Source organism: Peromyscus californicus, unplaced genomic scaffold (assembly GCF_007827085.1).
Source record: "Peromyscus californicus insignis strain IS unplaced genomic scaffold, ASM782708v3 Scaffold_15__1_contigs__length_86483966, whole genome shotgun sequence".
Classification (NCBI taxonomy): Eukaryota; Metazoa; Chordata; class Mammalia; order Rodentia; family Cricetidae; genus Peromyscus; species Peromyscus californicus.
Genome location: NW_026294447.1, coordinates 38,193,098 through 38,212,484, shown reverse-complemented (window position 1 = coordinate 38,212,484; position 19,387 = coordinate 38,193,098). Strand labels below are relative to the sequence as shown.

At 42.7% G+C, this 19,387-nt stretch overlaps 1 protein-coding gene across 26 annotated transcripts in view; it reads right to left on the bottom strand.

Moving 5' to 3' along the window:
• Positions 1-19,387, bottom strand: part of Nrxn3 (neurexin 3) — a 1,637,399-nt gene that overhangs the window by 1,517,450 nt on the left and 100,562 nt on the right. For all 26 annotated transcript variants that reach the window (XM_052738656.1, XM_052738661.1, XM_052738645.1 and 23 more), the window contains exon 3: positions 16,460-16,477. In XM_052738656.1, coding sequence (XP_052594616.1) covers positions 16,460-16,477 — 18 coding nt within the window. The remainder of the gene's footprint in view (positions 1-16,459; positions 16,478-19,387) is intronic.

Below are 19,387 nucleotides of genomic sequence, written 5' to 3'. Positions count from 1 at the left end.
GCAGGACTGAGGAATAGAAGGAAGAGATGAGAAAAGAGCTTAGATTTTAGAGGAGGACGCACACAGAAACATCCCTTTCTTCACAGCTGATGGTTCTGGGCCAAGCCCTAGGTACCAATATCAAGGTCAAAAGCACAAATGGGAAAGGATGTGGGGTAGGGGCTGGGGTCTGTGGAAATGAAGGAACAGAAACAGAGCATACAGAAATCCAGAGAGCTTTGTCACCTATGAGAAATAAGTGTAAAGATCTGGGAAGATATCAGTATTAAATAGGATGCTTGAAAGTTGGTTTTTTTTGGTGGCGGGGGAGGCAATTGTTATACATCCGAGACTGGAGATGCTTACAACTTCAGCAGGAGTAAGGAGATGGGAGATTCCACCTAAACCAAAAATATATCTAACATTTTCCAAATGAAGAGTAAATAGGCCACTTGGTAGTAAACCCACCAATGGGGCTCCAGCTAATGTACTTCCCAAAGCAGATAAAAAGTGAATATGAGGGACCCCACCCCAAGCAAGCTAAATTAGAATCCTGGGGTGGGGTGGGGTGGGGATGGGGGGGTTGCTGGGACAAGATCTGAAATTTAAATCAGTTGCTCACAGAATTCCCGTGCTCAAAGAAATTTGAGAGCTACTCCTTTATGGTGGCATATAAATCAAATTCTGGTAAATTAAATTGTATGATAAATGTAGCAAGAAGAACCGGATGTTTAATGGAACCCTGCAGTGGATCTTTTTGTGAAGGGAAGAATCCTTTTAAAATGCAAATAACCTACCACCTGTGTTTTTTAAATTTCAAAGACATACTTATCAGGTTTTATTAGGCTACCTACATAGTTGTAGCATTCTCTCTCAAGTAAAAGGTTCATCCTCTTCCTCTTCTAAAAACCTCAAGTAGAAGTATCAAGCCAGGAATGCAGCTTTAGTATCCTAATGTCAAACTTTGGCATTGAAGAGAATAAAGCAAAATAGACATGAACACCAGGAAACAGGTCTTAGGAAGGGAGGAGGCCATAATGTAGGGCTTTTAATTTTACTTTTTGTGAGGAGGATTTTACTTTTTTCTTAGGAGTTGCATATTAGTATCTTTTCTTGTTCAAACCTATCTTCAAAGCTTACAGAATTTAGTTGCCAATAATTCTGGAGTACTCTGTTCTATTCTAGAATTCTTTTTCTTTCCTTTCCACCTCAAAACACTATTTGCCATTTAAAATCTCAGCAATAATTCAAGAAAAGGGGGTCATGAGTTGGGGGAGGCACATTCGAAGGGTTGGAGAGAAGGGAGGATGGGAAGAAATGATATAGTCATATGTTAATTTAAAAAAAATAGCAAATAAAAAATTTCAGCTCTTTCAACTGCTAATGAAAGTATCAACAACCAACAGACCAAGCTATGCAAATATTACTATATGCAAAGCCTGGGATGAGGAGTAAGAACACAAGTAAGTAAAACACAGCATCCTTGGCCTCCGGGAATTCTAGCAAAGGAAGGAGTCTGTGTGTTTATATTGACAGGCGCACACAGATGGCTCGGTACTGGTGTGTGACCGTTTAGAAGAGGACATTTAATAAGTGGTTCCAGAGCCAGATTAGAACCTCACCTCTGCTACTTTATATCTTGTAACTTTAAGAAAATAGCTGAATGTTTCTGGATTTTGATTTTTTTCCTATCTAGAAAACATGGATATAATAATGATCACTTCATACATTGCTTTGAAGTTTAAATATACTCATACAAGTCGATGATAAATGCCAGTGATTCTCAACCTTCCTAATGCTTCTGTCCTTTAATACAGTTCCTCATGTTGTAGTGACCACCCCCCAGCCATAAAATTATTTCATTGCTACTTCATAACTGCAATTTTGCTACTGTCATGAATCGTAATGTAAATATATGATACGCAGGATATCTGATATGTAACCCCCAGAGGAGTTGCAACCTACAGGCTGAGAACCACTGGCCTAGGTTACATATGATAAGGGCTGTGTAAGGTTTGCTGTTATGCACACCATGCTATGAAAATATATGGACACACAGAGAAACATTTATCTATTTGGTGTCTGATACTCAGTATATGTTTGACAGTTGGATAAAAAATGAACAGGTAGTATCTAATAGTTAAGTACCAAACTATGAATCCATGCAAGAAGGAGCAGGAACTGATGAGGGGATGTTGCATATTCAGAGAAAGTTCTTGCAAGACAGGGAGATTTGAAATATGACTTCAAAAATGGCTCAAGGACTGAGGGCATGGCTCATTTTTACCTCAACCTTGCAAGCATGAAGACCTGAGTTACAGCCTTAGAACCCACATGAAAATGCCAGACATGCTGGCTCATACTTATAATCCCAGCACAGGAGAGACAGAGACAAAAGGATCCCTGAAGCTCACTAGCCAGGCAGTCTAGCCTAATCTGTCAGCTTCAGGCCAATGACAGACACTATCTCCAAGGAAGCAGATAGCTGAGGTTTCCCTCTGCCCACCTCCCCAACACACATACCTGCACACACATATACATACATACACATACATTAAAAAAATGGTTTAAGATTTGGAGAAAGAGTTAGCATTATGGCTAACTCCATCACCTCCCAAGACCACCCTGCTCTGTTTTCCAGAAATAAGGGCATTTCTGGGCACATGACAGGCATGAAATAACACACTATATGGAAAAAGGAATGGACACATATAATTAGCTTATATAAAAAAATAGATAATCCTAATAATCTAAACATGGAAGCAATAAGCTTCAAAACTAAGGAAAATGGCCTTGATGGGAGACACTGAAGGGTCATGGACAGGAAAATGACCTGGAGAAAACAATGTTGGGGAAGACTATTTTTGCAATAGCAGGGATGAAATGAATTAAGGGAGTGAGACAAAAGAAGCAAGATCAGCCAGAGACAAAGAACCCAGTGATTATCAAGTAGCAGAAAGGAAAAGGAAGAGAGAGGATTGAGCAGGCTGATGATGAATAAGATGCTTTAAGGAGGGGCAGATGAGAGATGGGGAAATGGAGAAACAACAGAAAAAATAGAGAAAGTGAAATGAGGTGGGGAAATATATTTAGAGTGGAGGGATATAATGGGTTCTGTATCAGACATGATGAAGTTAGAGAGAAAGAATTTTCAAGCAAAAATGCCCAGCAGGCATTTACCACTATAATGAAATGGTCTGAGAGGGGATCCAGTTGAATATAAGGACTTAAAACACTCTCTTCATGGCACAGGAGATAAGTGAAGGAAGCCTGAAGGAAAAGGGAGATAGCTCTGTCTTAAAAGATGGAAGGATGCTGAGGTAGTTTTCTATATATTTAACATTAAAATATTCTAATTATATTTTTAAAAATAGAACTATATGGTTTCCAACAAAAATTATAAAAAGTAATCCTCAAAATTTCTTAACAGAGAAGCACATAGTTAGCACAAAAAGAAGTAGTAGCCACACTGGATATAGGTTATATGTGTGGTTGATGGGAGAATGGGTTAAAATGAAGATGGGCTTTCTGGTCAACCTCAAAGGACAGTCAAAATGCATGCTAACATCAGTTACCTCAATGACTACACAGCCAGCCTCAGAGCTAGCTTGCTGGCTTTGGTTGAAATATGGCATTTATTCTGGATCTGGCATTCCAAGGCTGTCATAAAGACATGGACTGAGTCATGGGCCCATGGGAATAAAGGCAATTATAACTTTTAAAAATGACCCTATCTTAGATTTTGGATTTGAGCAGATACTAAATTATGACTCAAAATTCAGCTCAGGAAGAACTCACATAAGGTAGGTATGGAGCAGGAGATGTGATTAAGTGACCCTCTGATAGGCAAGACATTAAGAGTTGCCAATTCAACATAGAATTCTTAGGAAACTACACTACCTTTTAAAAATATTTACAATAATAATAGAAGGAAAGAATTAAAGTGTCTTCTATCTGAACCCTGACAAAGTGCTACTCCAGCTGGATCTAGGAACATGCTGGACCCCAACAAGGTATCTCATACAAAATGACTCCCTCTTGTTTTGCTTTAAATACTATTTGTGTCTGTATATCTGTGGCACACAGGTTCCTGGAGTATATACTAGAACAAAAGAAAAAAATCATCAATCGATAAGACATGTAAAATTGAAGTTGCCTTAGAACAGACTGTAAATCATATGTAAAGTATATGCAAAATATACATATGGCTACCTAAACTATGTTATACCCTTCAGAAAAACCCCTGTGGAGATAGCTCATTTTGCCACTCAGGAAAAATGGAAATAGCTATGAAATCTAATGGTCATGAAGAAGCCTGTCATGAGAATGACTAATACAGAGAATAGAAACCATTTGTCAAAACAGGCATGAGGAGGATACTATGTTCAGGAACCAGGCCAGAAGTTGAAGATCTCCGTTACTTAAACTAACGTCATCTCTGTCTCAAACCAGGATCACCCCATCTACCTGAGAGGACTTTCAATTGGTTCATCCTTCCTTCCTTCCTTTCTTCCTTCCTTCCTTCACCTTGACTGGGCAATTGGGAAAGTATTTCAAAACAGGATAGAGGAAGAGCAAAGATTCAGGAAGGAAAAAACAAGATCTTTTCCAAGATTTTTAATTCAAGTGAAAATTTCTCATTAACCATCTCTTCCTTTTTTCTATACCAAAGGAGCGAGATTAAACGTCACTAATTGCTGCAAGCACCAACATTGAATCCTTATAAAGCCACAGAGATTTTTTTAATTACACAAAACCAGAAAGTAATGAAACATTCACCTGGTAGTTCCAGAACTAAAGAGACAGGGAAGATGGAAAGGTTAACAAAAAGCGTGGCTGCAATGATCTAGACTCTAGGGTAAGGTGACTGGGAATCTGGGAGAGTAGAAGAATAAAAAATCTCATGCTGGGATTTGCGTTTTAAAGAGGGAAGTAGATTAGTATATGTATTTCTATTCTTTCCATTTTGGGTGTGTTTGTGGTAGGTATACTTGTGTGCACATCTGCACACGTGGGGTCTGAGGTTGATGTCAGGAAGCATCTTCAGTCACTGTTCTACTTTATTCAATGAAGCAGTGTCTCTCAGTCAAAGCCAGAGCTCAACATTATTGCTAGTCTTGCCAGCCAGCTTGTTTTGGGGATGCCCTGTCTCTACTTTCAGAGGCTGGAATTGCAGGTGTTGTCACAATATCTACCAGCATATATGTGGATTCTGGTGTTCTGAAGATCTGAACTCTGATCCTCATGCTTGAGGAGTAAATGCTTAACTGTTGCTAAGCAGCCACAATATGTATTTCCATCTAAACATGAGATTCTTTCTTGGGGCCATTTCTTGGGAGTTATTAATCCATCTCCCTCTTGATAATGCAAATCTGGACACGAGACATGTTCAAACTCAGCCTTTGACATCATTGTGTGAGAAGATCACCAGGACAGACAGACTGAAGATCTCCCTGGAAAGACAGGAGCATGTTATATAGGGCCTCTGGGATAAAGGAAGGAGGAGGTATGTAGGCTGAAGTCTGCCACTACGATGAGACAAAGGCACATTGAGTGCCAAGAGTGCTTCAAGGGAAGAGGAAGAAAGGCTCCACTTAAGTCCACAGTTGCCTCCGACTAGTTCTTCTCTGGGAAATTCCTGACTTTCACTACAGACAGTAGTCTCCTTTTCTACCAGGAGTTAACTCCCACCTGACAGCCCAGCACAGGCCTGACCCATAGTATGCTCAATGACTTAAATGCAAACATTCATAATTCACCATCCAGATGTTGTGATGACCTACAGCTCAGATGAATAGCTAATTTACCAGCTACTAGAAAGGGGATCTTAAAGGATAGGAAGAAACAAATAAATGAAATTTAATTTTAAGGGCTAGGTTTGATCGTGTATGCTCACAGTCATAGAACTCAGGGGGCTGAGGAAGAAAGATCATAAATTTGAGGCCAGCTTGGGCTATATGTGTCTCAAAAATATTAAGGGGCAAATATAAATTCTGACACGTAAGGACAAACCCATATCCCCAACACTCCAGAAACTAAAAAGTTCAAGTCTCCCCTCTCTTCAGCACTGACTATTGGCAAGGTTTATGGTCAGAGGATGGGATCATATGTTAGGAAGGGAATGAGCCAGATAGGTTATGAGGAACCCAAAGTCATGGTAAACACAGAATGGCTGAAGGGACTTTCATATTCACTCAGATATTAGAAAGCTAGGTAAAGATATGAGCACTGCTGTCAATCATGTTAAAAGTTGCACATGCAATATGAAGAGGCATCCAACATGAACAGAAGGTAGAACAAGGAGGTAGCTCCATGAGCTAGAAATGCAATAGAAGAGAATCCATGTGATGCTCTAAGCGTTAGCTACCCCAAATCCCTGTAACACTAAGATTCATTGACCACAAAGAAACCAAGCAACATAGTATATGGAATCAGATGAAAACATTGACATTTGGCTCATTCTTACCTATTATGAAATAATAATTTTAATTGGTTCAAGCTACTATTCTAAGAATAGTACCCATGACCACAATGGTAGGTGTCAAGGAGAGCCTTCAGCTGAGCTATACAAGCTTCCAGATGGTTACATAACAGCCATCCTAGGCTAATACTTGAGAAATCCCATCTTTCTCACAAGTTTGGCAAAGTACTATGGATCAGTTGAACAGATAGTCTAGCAATGATGGTGGGGGTGGGGGTGATGGTGGTGGGGTGGTGGTGATGATGGTGGTGATGGTGATGGTGGTGGTGGTGGTGTTTGTGGTGGTGGTGATGGTGGTGATGGTGGTGGTGGTGGTGGTGGTTTCCAGAAACACAGTAGAGAAGGGTCCTGGTGCTAATTCTTTAAGCAGGGACCCACTAGGCACTTGCCTCTGAGTTTTGTCTTTCTATGATGCCACTATGTTTAATCCTCATCATCCAGCCCTTTGTAGGGCAGTAGCTGAATCAGATGATCATTGTTTGCCTGTGGGCCAACCTTGTTCTGATAGCATGGTGACTAGATGGGACAGAAAGTGCTGCTTCCAATCATGACTATGAGTCACTGACAATTTCGGCATGGCATAATCACAGGGTCAAAGACCTTTACAGCATTCTCCTGATCTATTCCTTCTGTTAGAGGCTAGAAGTGGCAAGATTTCCTCACGAATGAATGCCAGGGATGGCAAAGAGACAAAAGCAGCCCTGCTTTTCTCTCTAAGGGTTAAAGGATCAACAAGAATGACTTTTAGAAAAGACTCATCCTACAACAGAGAAACTCCTTGATCTCCCTGTCACGAACTTCTCTGAAATCACTTCTCATTCACAAATAACATAAGACCAAGAAAGAGCAGCTGATGTTCCCAATGAAAGAGCTGCATCCAAACAGACTGTGGTATGCCAGATTTAACAGAATCAAAGGGTGGCCCCATGCTAAGTGAAACAGACCAACTGTGCAAGTCCAGGAAGGGGAGCAAAATGACTTAGCAGTATTCACAAAAATAGCATGGTTTTCATTGACTTCCAGTTCTGTTTAACACTGGAGTCAATAGAAAGGAAAGCTAACGTGTTTGGTGCCGCCCTGAATGGCTGTAGAATCTAGAACAAGGGGAAGTAGATTACTGTCTGTAATGAATTGATTCCAATCGTGCCCATAGTACTATATGCTATGTGGGCATCCTTCTTCATAATAGGTATAGAAAAGGGGGAAAAAAGGTCATTTTTCAGGGAACAATGACCTAGATGAAAGAATAAAACCCTTAGATGAGAATGGCCAAAGAAGCTGGAGATGTTTTAGTCCTTAGAAAAGAAACTCCTCAAAGACAAAAGCCTTGACTTCAAACACTCGGAGTGTAATTAGATCTGTTCCATGGGTCTCCAAGGGCTGGAAGTCACACAGGTGTGGAACGCTGTAGCAAGTGGGGATAAGAAAGAGCTCTCAAATATTCTGCCCTGCTGGAACAGAATGAAAAGACCAAGGGATCAATGAGCTGCACATTGCCAAAGGGGTTCAAAGTAAGTCTGAATAAAATTTTACACAAAGGATTTAAAACTTTGCTCCAGAGTCTTAGTGACCCACCGGGTCCCTTCCATCCAAAACAAACTGATTCTAACAAGATTGTGTGGCAGGCAGTGGGCATGTATCACAGAGAAGTCTCTATCCCCAAAGAATGCAACATTCCCTACACTACAGGAGCCCATGGGGGCCCAGGGGGAAAGGGGAAGCTGGCTAAATTGTAAGGATGGTAGCTATATCTCCTGATGTCCTAAATGCTATTGGAGGAACACAAAGGGGGCCATTCATTTGCTCTTTCTACCTCCCTCCTTCCTCTAACATCCATGTGCTTATAAGCTTATGAGTAAAGCTCCACACCCCTTATCATCCACATGACTTTCTTCCAAGCAGCAGTTCCCTAACTTTGGCCTTATCAGACTCACCTGGGAGAACTCTTTCTGTAATGAGGCTGGCTCTCCTTTATTAACTCTCCAAGCCATCTTGGTGCTTTGCAAACTTCTGCTCTCTGTAATCCGAAGTGTAACTCAAGTCCCAGCTCTAACTCAAATCCTGAGGTGTGGGGCAAGTTAACTTTTTTATGCCTCTTTCTAAATTTTCTACCTCTCACCTATAAAACATGCCCCCAGGAACACTGTGATGATCACATGCAGCAACATGTAAAAAAGCACACGGCACAATTCAAAGCCCATAGTAAGGACTTGAAAACCTATAATGTGTGTCACTGTTTAGATCTATTCAGGGCACCTCTCTGACCCCTCCCATGTCTCACCAACATTTTGATTGACTGACGGATGGATTTGAGACATCTTACTACACAGCTCAGGCTGGCCTTGAACTGGCAATGTTCTTGCCACAGCACATACCCACCCCCCCCACCCCCCCACCCCCGAGCACTCTGAATTATATGTGTGCAGTACCTAGCCAGGCCCAAAATCATTTATCTAATAAGCTGGCAGCAGGAGTGGACCCCTGCCCACTGTATCCTCAGATTCTTCCATTTGTGCTCACAGTCAGCAAAACTGCTCCACAAGGGAACTCACTGTCCTGGACTCTGGGCTACATTCCATCTCCCACCCCTCCTGAGGCCTGGCCCAGCAATCTGGCCAGCACAGCCTATGTCCTTATGAGACCTCCATAGCTGGTCTAAAGCCTGATGAGGTCTCCACAAACAGGCTGTGTGACTTAGCTGGGTGAGGTGGATGTTCTATAGCCTCATTTCTCCTGAGAATAACTGTTCTATGCTATTCTCATCAATGGTGTTCTGAGTAGCACAAATCTCTGCATGGGTTTTCCCATATACCCCAGGATGCTTGGGACTCATTGTCCTTTACTACCAAATGCCTCTGGTGCCTCTCGTCATTGAAGTAACAAAGAAGCATCCCCAAGCGTATCTGATGAGCTCAGACCATGGTAAGCTATAGGATATTTCTCTAATTCTCATCTTGTCTTCCAGAAATGATAAAATGAAATGTGACTAAAAAAATCATCCAGTGGGTGTGGTGGTGTGGTGTGCCTTTTTAATCTCCCTCCCTTTTCTCTTCTTTCTCTTCCATTTTTTCCTTCCTTTCTTTTTTCTTTCCTCCCTTTGACAGAGTCTTGATATAGGGTATAGTATGACCTCAGACTTATGTAGGCCAGGCTAGCTATGATCTCATGATCCTCCTGCCTCAACCTCCTTAGGTTTGGGATTACAGGCATGTTCCACAACTACCAGCATGGATCTTCCTTTCTAAGGCAATAAAGGAAAAGATTTTAAAAGTCCTTAGAGAGAAAGCATCAAGCCACGATTTTGATATAGCCAAAGAGGAAGGCAGTCTTAGTACCTTACTCATCTCATACAGCTATGGGAGCCAAGAGAGTCTTCCAAGGCCTGTACTGGGCAACTGATTAGAAATTAAGCAGTGTTGGCCCATCCAAAGGCCCCCTTCCAATCCAATTACACATAGCAGAGGTGGATTTCTCTGTAACCTGGATCTCCCACCAAGCTGGGTCTAAGAAGAGCACTGAATAAAAAATGATTCAATTACTACCTGTCTTACGGTGACTCCCTATAAAAAGCCAACTTCCATAAAATCATGGGGCAAAACTGTGGGCTGAGTTGTACACATTCTCCATCCACTCAGGAAGCATTTATAGTGTGTCTGCCAAGTACTGGAACCCTTCTAAGCTAGGAACACACGGTAATAAGCAGGGGTGAACTTGGTGGCAGGTATGCTTTGATGGAATTCCCTTCAAGATGTCTCCAGGACCATAGAGATCAGAGCTTATAATGTGTTCTGCCAACTTTGAATGTACTGTCAGCGGTGGCTTAACGAACTTGAGTCAGTTTGTCCATAGGTAACATACACCCAGTAACAGCATCTACCTTATGGGGGTGTCTAAAGAATGAAATAATATATGCAAAACTTAGCATTTCAGTGCTTGGCTCAAAATATAAGCTCAATAAATGCCAAGCGTTTTTCCTAGTGAGGTAATAAGAGAAAAATCAAGTGGAACTACTATCCAAAAGAATAGGAAAAAAGAGACAAAACTAGCTCCCGGTAGTGCTGAAGACATGAACTGTTAGTCTTAGTGACAGGAAGACATTCTTTTAGTTCCACAGTATCGCAATCAGATGGTCTGGTCATAAGCAGACCACAATGGACAGAGCCTAAAAGCTCCGCTGACTCAAATCCTTCACATTAAAGGGAAGAAACCTGCTACCCTGGAAGGCTACACTCTTAGCCAAGTGTACAAAATCCTGGATAAAGCAGGAACTGTGCAGAGGGAACCTTAGACGTGATTTAATCTTGGAGTCTACCATATCTCTTTCTGACCTCGAGAAAGGGCACAGTGTCTTGGAGCCTAGGGTTCTTCTGTACAGCGGTGGAGGCCTGACACACGAGTCCCCTTGTCCCCGTTTACTGTGATCCTAAGGCAGTCTTGATGGCCATACACAGGATGTAAAGACACCTCTAGACTAGATGCATGACCCAAAAGAGAGGGGTGTAGCAGGGGATGGGGGCATATGGTATATGCGTGGAGAGGGTGTACATCAGACACAGGGAGCATAGCTCTGGACATTAAAAAGACAATGGAAAAGACGACGTTTACTTGAGTTTGGGTTTTTTAGCCTTTGTAAACGTTCATCTATGAAACAGAAACTTTTATTACAAGGATCAAACAAGACTTAGTACAGCGGCTGTTGCACATTGCTTACTATGTATCCATGTTCTAAAGAGTTCATGTGGAGCTCTGTCTTTAAAGTAGCCCCCTGAGCTAAACGTCCTCATTCTCCCCATTTTACAGACACAGAAAGTAGAACCCACAAAGGTAAAGTAATGTGAACAGGTCAGATTGCTTTAGTAGAATCAAGGGGTCAGCCCCAGCATCTGGCTCAAAGTCTGGGGCTTTATGTAACCCAGGGTAGCCAAGCCTTTCCTTAAAGGGCCAGACGGTATATTAGGTTTCCTCGGTTCATGCTTTGTAGCTCACAAGCAACCCAGACAGTAGGAGGGGAGTGAGCAGAGCTGTGTTCAGATAAAAACTTTATGAACAGTAAAAGCCAAACTTCACAAAGTTTGTGTGTTGCCAATTATTCTTTTGGTTGTCCTTCACCACTGAGACATGTCAAGGTCCTTCCTTGACATTTGCCAAACTCACTCCAGCCCATGATGTCTCCCCTGCAGTACCTAAGCTGCTGTTCAAGAACACACCTGAAAAGTGGTCCATAGAGATCACTTGGTGGTGGATGGATGCTCATTCTTTCCCATCCCTAATCTCCTCTATCCTGCTCCTCCTATGAACAAAATCAAGCAGGTGGTCCATGCAGCGTGCAGCAGGAGAGGTAAGGACCGAGGAGGCTTCAGCAAGGTGGACCACAACTTCCTCAGTGCAGACAACCCCAGTGCTCCCAAAGGGAAGAGAGACTGGAAATCCAAGGCCAGTGTTTGTCAAAGGTTAATTCATTGGCACTTTGGGCCTTTGATAAAATGATGGTTTTGCCTTAACATATCTAGGTGGGCCCTGAGCATCTGCTTTTATACTGAGCTCTTAAAAATGCTGGTACTGCTGGTCCTGCTGCCACACATGGGCCTTCTGCAGCATCCCCTTGGTGGCCTCGGGCCTGAGTCACACATGTTAGATGCTGTCTCCTGACCACAGGTTCACATCAGCATCCCTCGCCTGGACTGAGCGACTCCCTGGAGACAAGGCAATGCTTGGGACAGATAACTAGGTCCCCTGGCTGACTTACACTGAAGTTGAAAGACAATGAGGGGCAGAGGTCAAGGGTCAGCAGACAACGGAAGCCACAAGCTCCACTATTAGTTCTTTTGGAAGCGGGAGACTAGGCTTCTGAGGGGCCCCTGCAGACAGCAGCCCCTCCTTCTGCGCTTGCCTGAGTCCTGATGGACAGAGCAAGAGGCCTATTTCCTCACTGGGCCTGTGAATAACTAGGGCACATCCACAAGGTCACAGTTATTCATTTAAATTCCAGCTCTAATCAGCAGACAGAGCCTGAGAAATTATCCGTTCTGAGGGGAGAGGCTGACAGAGAGCATCATAAATAGCCCTTAGGCAGGAGTGAGGGATGCCAAGAGAGGGGTGTAGAAAGGAGGGTTCTTTCTACTACTGTCCCCTCTCTTTACATTCCAAGTGCTTCCCCCCTATCTTTGCAGAGAGTTCTGGAACATTCAGAAATGGGGAGAAGGTTGAGGGAAGAGCAGGGATGGCACCGCCTACCGACAAGCTATCCAAGGAGACCAGTGATAAATCCCAGTGAGCAAAAGTGGATGAAAAGACCTGACAGGATCCCTTCCAGAAACTACAAGGGGTATATATCTTTGGAGGGATCCTTTCCCTTTTGGGGTTTCAGTTTTCCTTAGCTATAATGTCTGTGCTCCTTGAGCAATACACCCTCAAGCTTCTACTGTGTCTAGGACCCTATAGAGTCAGATTGCCCCTATGTTTATGGTCACTCCTTCTGTCCAATAAACACTTAGTAGGTTCTGTGTGCTATGTAGGTTCTATGTGCTATGTACGATGCATGGATACAGTAGTACCAACACAAGTAAGAGATGATGCTGGCTCATAGGACCACTATGAAAGTGTGGGCTTCAGAAGAACGAGAGCATAGACTCTGGTGGCATCTGAATTCTAAGGTTCTGGTCTAGTCACTGCCAGGAGGTGACCATTGGCCTATTACTGGAGCTCCCAGAGGCTTCTCATTTGCAGTGCACACAGTAATACACACAGTAATGCACGCAGTAATGCCCACTCAGATGAGTTAACATAAAGATGGCAGGAGACAGCTCAGTCATCTTCCCAAGATCTGCAGGTGGTACTAGAAATGCTTGCTGTTGCTTTTATTATCCTGAATCCCTTTGCCTAGCCTAGGGTGAGGGGCTTTGAACTTACCCCATGTTGCAGTCCAGTGGAACTTTCCTGCTCTTTTGACCCAGGTCTCCAGGACATACTGTCAAGGGTCCCCAGCCTGTTTCTGGAATTCTGGGAAAGGTTTTGCACACAAGTCCTATCTCAAACTACATTTTACAGTAGGATTATTTCTAACCAATGTGCTCAGCATGTAAAATTCACCAATTAATCAATCATTCCTTTTATAGTCTTCTAGCGGCCTCTGGGTAAACAGTTACATTAGCTCATAAAATACCCAATATGTCTTCCTAGGGGGAAGAAAAAAAGAATCAGAGAGCCACTAAAGGCCTTGGGTGTCAGAGCCACCAGATTGCCTGGCCAGGAGCTGAGAGAGGGTGGAAGGCTACCCACTAACCTCCAGCAGGCCTGGCCTGCACAAGCCAGCTCCTGCCACATCCATGGCCACAACTGAAGGATCTAAACCAAAGGCTTAGAAATCCTCAGGCTTAGAAACCACAACAAAATAAAGGAGCCAGAGGAGTGACAGGATTGGCAATCATCCCTAGACACTTTAAGGGCAAAGTGAAGGTCAAAAAATTTAAGCTTAGGCTAGAATCCCCTCCTGGCCCTGCTATTCAATAACTGGGTGAGTATAGCACATCACTTAACCTCACTGGACCCCCACTTAATCGGCAATAAAATGGGGCTCAGGCCACATACCTCAGAAGTTATTAAGAAAATAAAATGAGATAATGGTCATTAAATAGAGATGTGTCAGGGAAGGAGAGCATTAACAGTTGCTATTATCTAAAGAAGGGGCAGCCATAGGCCTCCACCCCTTTGAAGAGATCGAGGAAGGCCTCTGGTCCCCTCTATCATTCTCTTCCACACAGGACCAATGCGGTGACCTTGTGAGAATCAGAAAAAGGGTTCCCCCCTGGACACAGGCTGGAGGAGAGAAATGCAGGCTGAGATTCAACCCCATTCATTCCTCATCAGGACGACTATGGACCACCTTTGGAAACATCTGTGCCATCAGTCAGCTTGCGAACAAGACCTGAGGTGTTGATCTCAGTCCCTTACTTCCTTGGATTAAGTAGCCTGCTACCAGAGAGGCTTCCTCTGTCCACTCTCTATAAATTAGTGATTTCTGCTTTACAATATTCCACTTTCTCCATACCATTTAGCAGTCACCACATGCTACAATACATATTAATACATGCATGTACTGTGTATACATGCATCTATGCACCTATGCAGATGTATGTGCATCCATGTACCTGCCTCCATTTAGAATAAAAACACATGAAACCAGTGATTGTCTTCTGTTTGGTTTATCATTTCATCCCCACTACCTGATAGTACATATTTGTTGAGTGAATGATTGAACTAAAATCACTTTAAATGGAAAGAACGGATCTAATGTTATGTATGTATGTATGTGTTCACATGCATGCAAGTGCATGTCCACATGTGTGCATATGTATGGGGGCCAAAAGACATGTTTGGGTGTCATTCTTTGAGATGTCCTTTTATTTATTTATTTATTTTAATATAGGGCATCTTACTGGCCTGGAACCAACCAAGAAAGCAAGGCTGATGTTTCCAAAGTCTTAACCTCTCCAGTGCTAAGGTCACCAAGTACATCCCTGCACCAAGATTTTTTTTAAAAAAATTATTGGTTCTGGGATTATAACTCAGGTCCTCATGTTCGCACAACAAGCACATTACCCAGTGAGTAAGCAGCGACTCCAGCCCTGGTGGTATCTTTGTGGGAAGTGTTGTCCATGCCGTGTTTCAAATAGAGATGAAGGCTAGGCAGAAAAATAACAACAACAACAGAAACCTCCTCTGTATTTGACGAGAATAACTATATTGTGCTCTTACAATGTGTAATCCCATTTATAACAATGATCAGAAGGACCCTGCCAAAGTATGTGTGATTATTTTAGGTATTCAAAACCAAGAGAGGACATACTCATTTGGAGAAAGAGATGACAGTAAAGGAAAGGTCACATGACCTCTAAGCAAAAACAAACAAGTGGGCAACCATACCATTAGGAAATACTTACAAGATCTTCAGTCACTGGGAAGTTTCAGTGATGATCCCAGCATATAACATTAAAGTGTGAATTGGCCTTAGAGTTCAGTTACTACTATTGAGGAGTTCTATGACCTTTGGCAAGACTACTTAACCTGTCAGACCCTAAATTTCACGTACTCTGAATGGTATTTAACAATACTTATCTTATTTGTTCTCTAAGGATAAAATACTAAAAGGACTAAGTAAGTGAACCTGAAGATATTGAAAAGGCTCTCCCTTCCTGTCTGTAACTGTTCTTCTTAACTCAAAGTTCTAGCTAGTTTAGAACAGATGTTAAAATATTCTAAATCACCTCACATTTCATACCGATGAATGATTAGGTCCTTTATTATGGTCTTATATATTCACATATATGTATATGCCCACACACACACACACACACACACACACACACACACACAGCTTAAAAGTAGGACTCTGGGTGAGCATGCACTTTCAATAGAAGTGTACAATTATCATGAAGATGGGCCTTCTATGTTTCTAATCGCAAAATCCAATCAAATCTTCTTTTTGTTTTTTTTATAGTGAACATGTATTACTTGCATAACTGGTTAATAAATAGAGTATTATCAATGTCATTGTAGAAAATAGCAATTTCTTAGAAGAAAGAAACCTTCCCTTACCCATATAATTTCTGGGTTGAATAGGTCATATTGTCAGCTTTTAACCACAGTAAGTTATAACTATAAAACAAGGCAAAAGTATTCATTGCATTGGATAGCACACAGCTAAAATCATTTTAAAAATATTTTCCAAAAATGTTAATTTTCCACTTCTTTGATTCACACAGAATTCATAAGGAAGCAATCACTTAAGCCAGGGAAACACATTCCATTGGTTTTAAAATAGTTCTTCAAAGCCAGCAAAAACCCTTACTTCAAGGCATTTCTTCTTCTAAACCAAAAATCAGTGAAAATGCAACATACTAAGATTTTTTAATCCCTGGGAAAGGGGGTCACTCAGAATCAAACCATGCACAGTCTGGCAGAAGGCAAATTCCCACAGCAGCTGTGCGAACAAAGACTCACCTGGACCTTGACTGACATCTGTGGCAGCAATTTCAAAGCAGAGGAAAAGGAGAGGAGAGAGAAACGAAGAAGAGCATTAGAAGTGCACCCACACACAATACCATGTGTTCTTGCATGAGTACGAAGGTCATGCAAGCCCCCACATTTCTACCTTCACCCAAAAACCACCCATGCAAGCCAAGGAAACCAAGCTCCCTTTTCACTGTGCATGTAGCAAAAGAGGTAAGCCCCGCATCTGTCCGGAAAGACATCATCCTGGAATCAGATAGGGCTCCAGAGAGCCAAGCAACCTAGAATCCTATAAGAATATTGGTTAAAATATTCTGATTGGTTTCTGCACACTGACACCCACGCAAATCCTCCTCTTTTCCAGATACCAAACACTGGACGCAGAGTCAAGCGAGGTTTCCCAGCAGAGAGGAAAACGAATTAACCACTCCCTTGAGGAAGAAAGAAAAAGAGACATCAGCATTAAGAGCAAGCTGCAGCATTCGTTAGCATGGAGGGCAGAAGGACAGAGGATGATAGAACGCAGTGACCATTCTTCATCACAGACTACAACGTGTGTGTGAGATTGTGTGTGAACCAAATATTCGCCGTAGAAATTGAAACTCTGTTTCCCTGCTTCTCACCCCACCACTAATGACAAGAATGACCTGGTGCAAATCACTTTTGTCAGCCGCAATCGAACACAGAGCCCTGGAAAGAATGACACATGAATTAAGCCAATGAACTTTTAAAACACACAGAACAGTCCACTCCCATCATCTTCATCAAAAATGGGATGTCCCCGTCATCCTCCCACCCTCAGCTGTGAAATAGAATTGTACAGGGGAAACCTAAGTGAAAATGGCCTGAGGGGCTGTTAGAAACCCAGTTTAGCAGCATTATCTACAGCCAAGGCAAACAGAGGCTGACTTGGAAGCCACTGACCATCAGGAAATTCTGAATGGGTGCACTTAGAATCACTGGATAGTGGATCTGGGAAGACCTTAGGCTTATCTAGTTTGTTATTGGTTTGTTGTTGTTGTTGTTGCTGTTGTTGTTGCGTTAGGATGGAAAGTAAAGGTACTGGTAGATTATTCCAGGTCTGCACAGCCAGTTCAGAGACAGAACTCAGAAAATAATCTTCCATCTCTGAGTCCTATCAAGTTCAACATTCATTCAACTGAAGCCCAGATCTCTCAAGACATACAGGATCAGTTTAATTTGTAGGCTAAAGGAATACCCTTAAGCCACAGGAAAGATGGATAGGAATCCCCCAGTTACCCCATGAGTAGATCACCACTAATCCTCTGTGGCCTTAACCTTCTGCCAGGGCAAGACAGGTAACGCTCTCCGTGTCAATAATGAAACACCTGCAATCAGATTTGTACAGTACATCCTTGGGGCTTTTACTCCAGAAAAACCCAGGCTCTCACCAGACTGAGCTGTGCCCCGGCATCTGGGAGGGACATAGTCAGAGCAACAGCTGAGGATTCACCCAGCCTGTGCCTTGCAATCTCTGGAAGCTATATATGCACAAAGACACGCCTAGAGAACTCTGAATCATTCCTTAGCCATGCCCCCTTTCAGGTTTTCTGATAAGTTAGAGTTAGGGGTGGAGTGATGAGGGGGAGAGAGGAAGAAAAGAGGTAAAATAGAAGAGGTGGGTAGGAAAAGGATGCTGCATGAATAACTAAGTGGCGCCACTAACTGTGACTGATGGATTGCCGAGAATAGTGGTCTCATTAAAATACCCCTTCATTAAACAGGATATCTGTGGTGAGAATGTCAACACTGTTGTTCATACACAGTCTTCAAGGGCTCCAAGAACCAGTGAGACAGGATCCCTTGGAACCCCAATGGTCTTCACATGTCTGTTAGTTAGCCACTTCGGCACTGTGATTACAATCCTGGACTTGGAGACAGACAGGTGTGAGCTCACATCCCAGCCTGCTCTGCAGCCTTAGGCCAATCCCCGAGCTTCTCTCTAATTCATCTTCCTCAGCTATAAAAACGGGAACAGAGCCTCCCCCATGGGGGTGTTGGGAGACTTAAATGCTTGCAAAGCACTTAGTATGAAGCAAACACTGTATAAATGGCAGCGGCTTTGATGGTTATCCTTTTGAATCACCACAGACGGAATTACCAACATTTATGGACCAGATGGTTCACTGGAAACATCAGGAGACCATAGGAAGCAAGCCTGTGACTCAGGTCCAGTGCTTGTACTTATGAACCAGGATGAAAGCTCCAACCCCACCCCCACCCCATCCCTCACCCCACTCATCAGTGCCAAGTAAGGTGAGAAGGGGTTGGAGCCTGGTGTGAGTGGGAACAGAGGTTGAAACAAATTCCATGATCATTTATTCTGTTTTACCCCCTCATACCTCAACTCAGTGCAGTTGTAATTCTATACATAAAAATACAGTACATCTTCTCGTCACAGAAGGGCAACAATAACAGCCTTAAAAGCCCTTTGTCCAAAAAAATAAAAATAAAAGTGGTAGAGGCAGGAGATGAGAAGGGGGTCCCCTGGGACTATGGGTGGAGGCGGGAGGATATCTACTGGAAGAGAGTGAGAAACATGGCTACATCTATGTTGTCCCTCTTATGACAACCCCTAGCTGTCTTCTAGGGAACTCCCGTCTCCACCTTGAATCCATGTGATTGGTAAAGATGACCCCTAATCTTACCTCTGCTCTAATAGCAGTCCTGTGATTCCTCTCAGATCGTGGGAATATTCTATCTTCTTGACCCATAATTCACCCAATAACATACATGTGACCCAGGCCCAACCCATCAGAGTCTTCCGAGGGAATTTCACTGAACTATTAGGAAATAGCACTAGCTTCCATCTCCATCACCATATACACACTGCCTCCCTACTTGATAATGAGGGCAACACAAGAGGAAACAAGACTTCTCGTAGGATAGGGGAAGGTT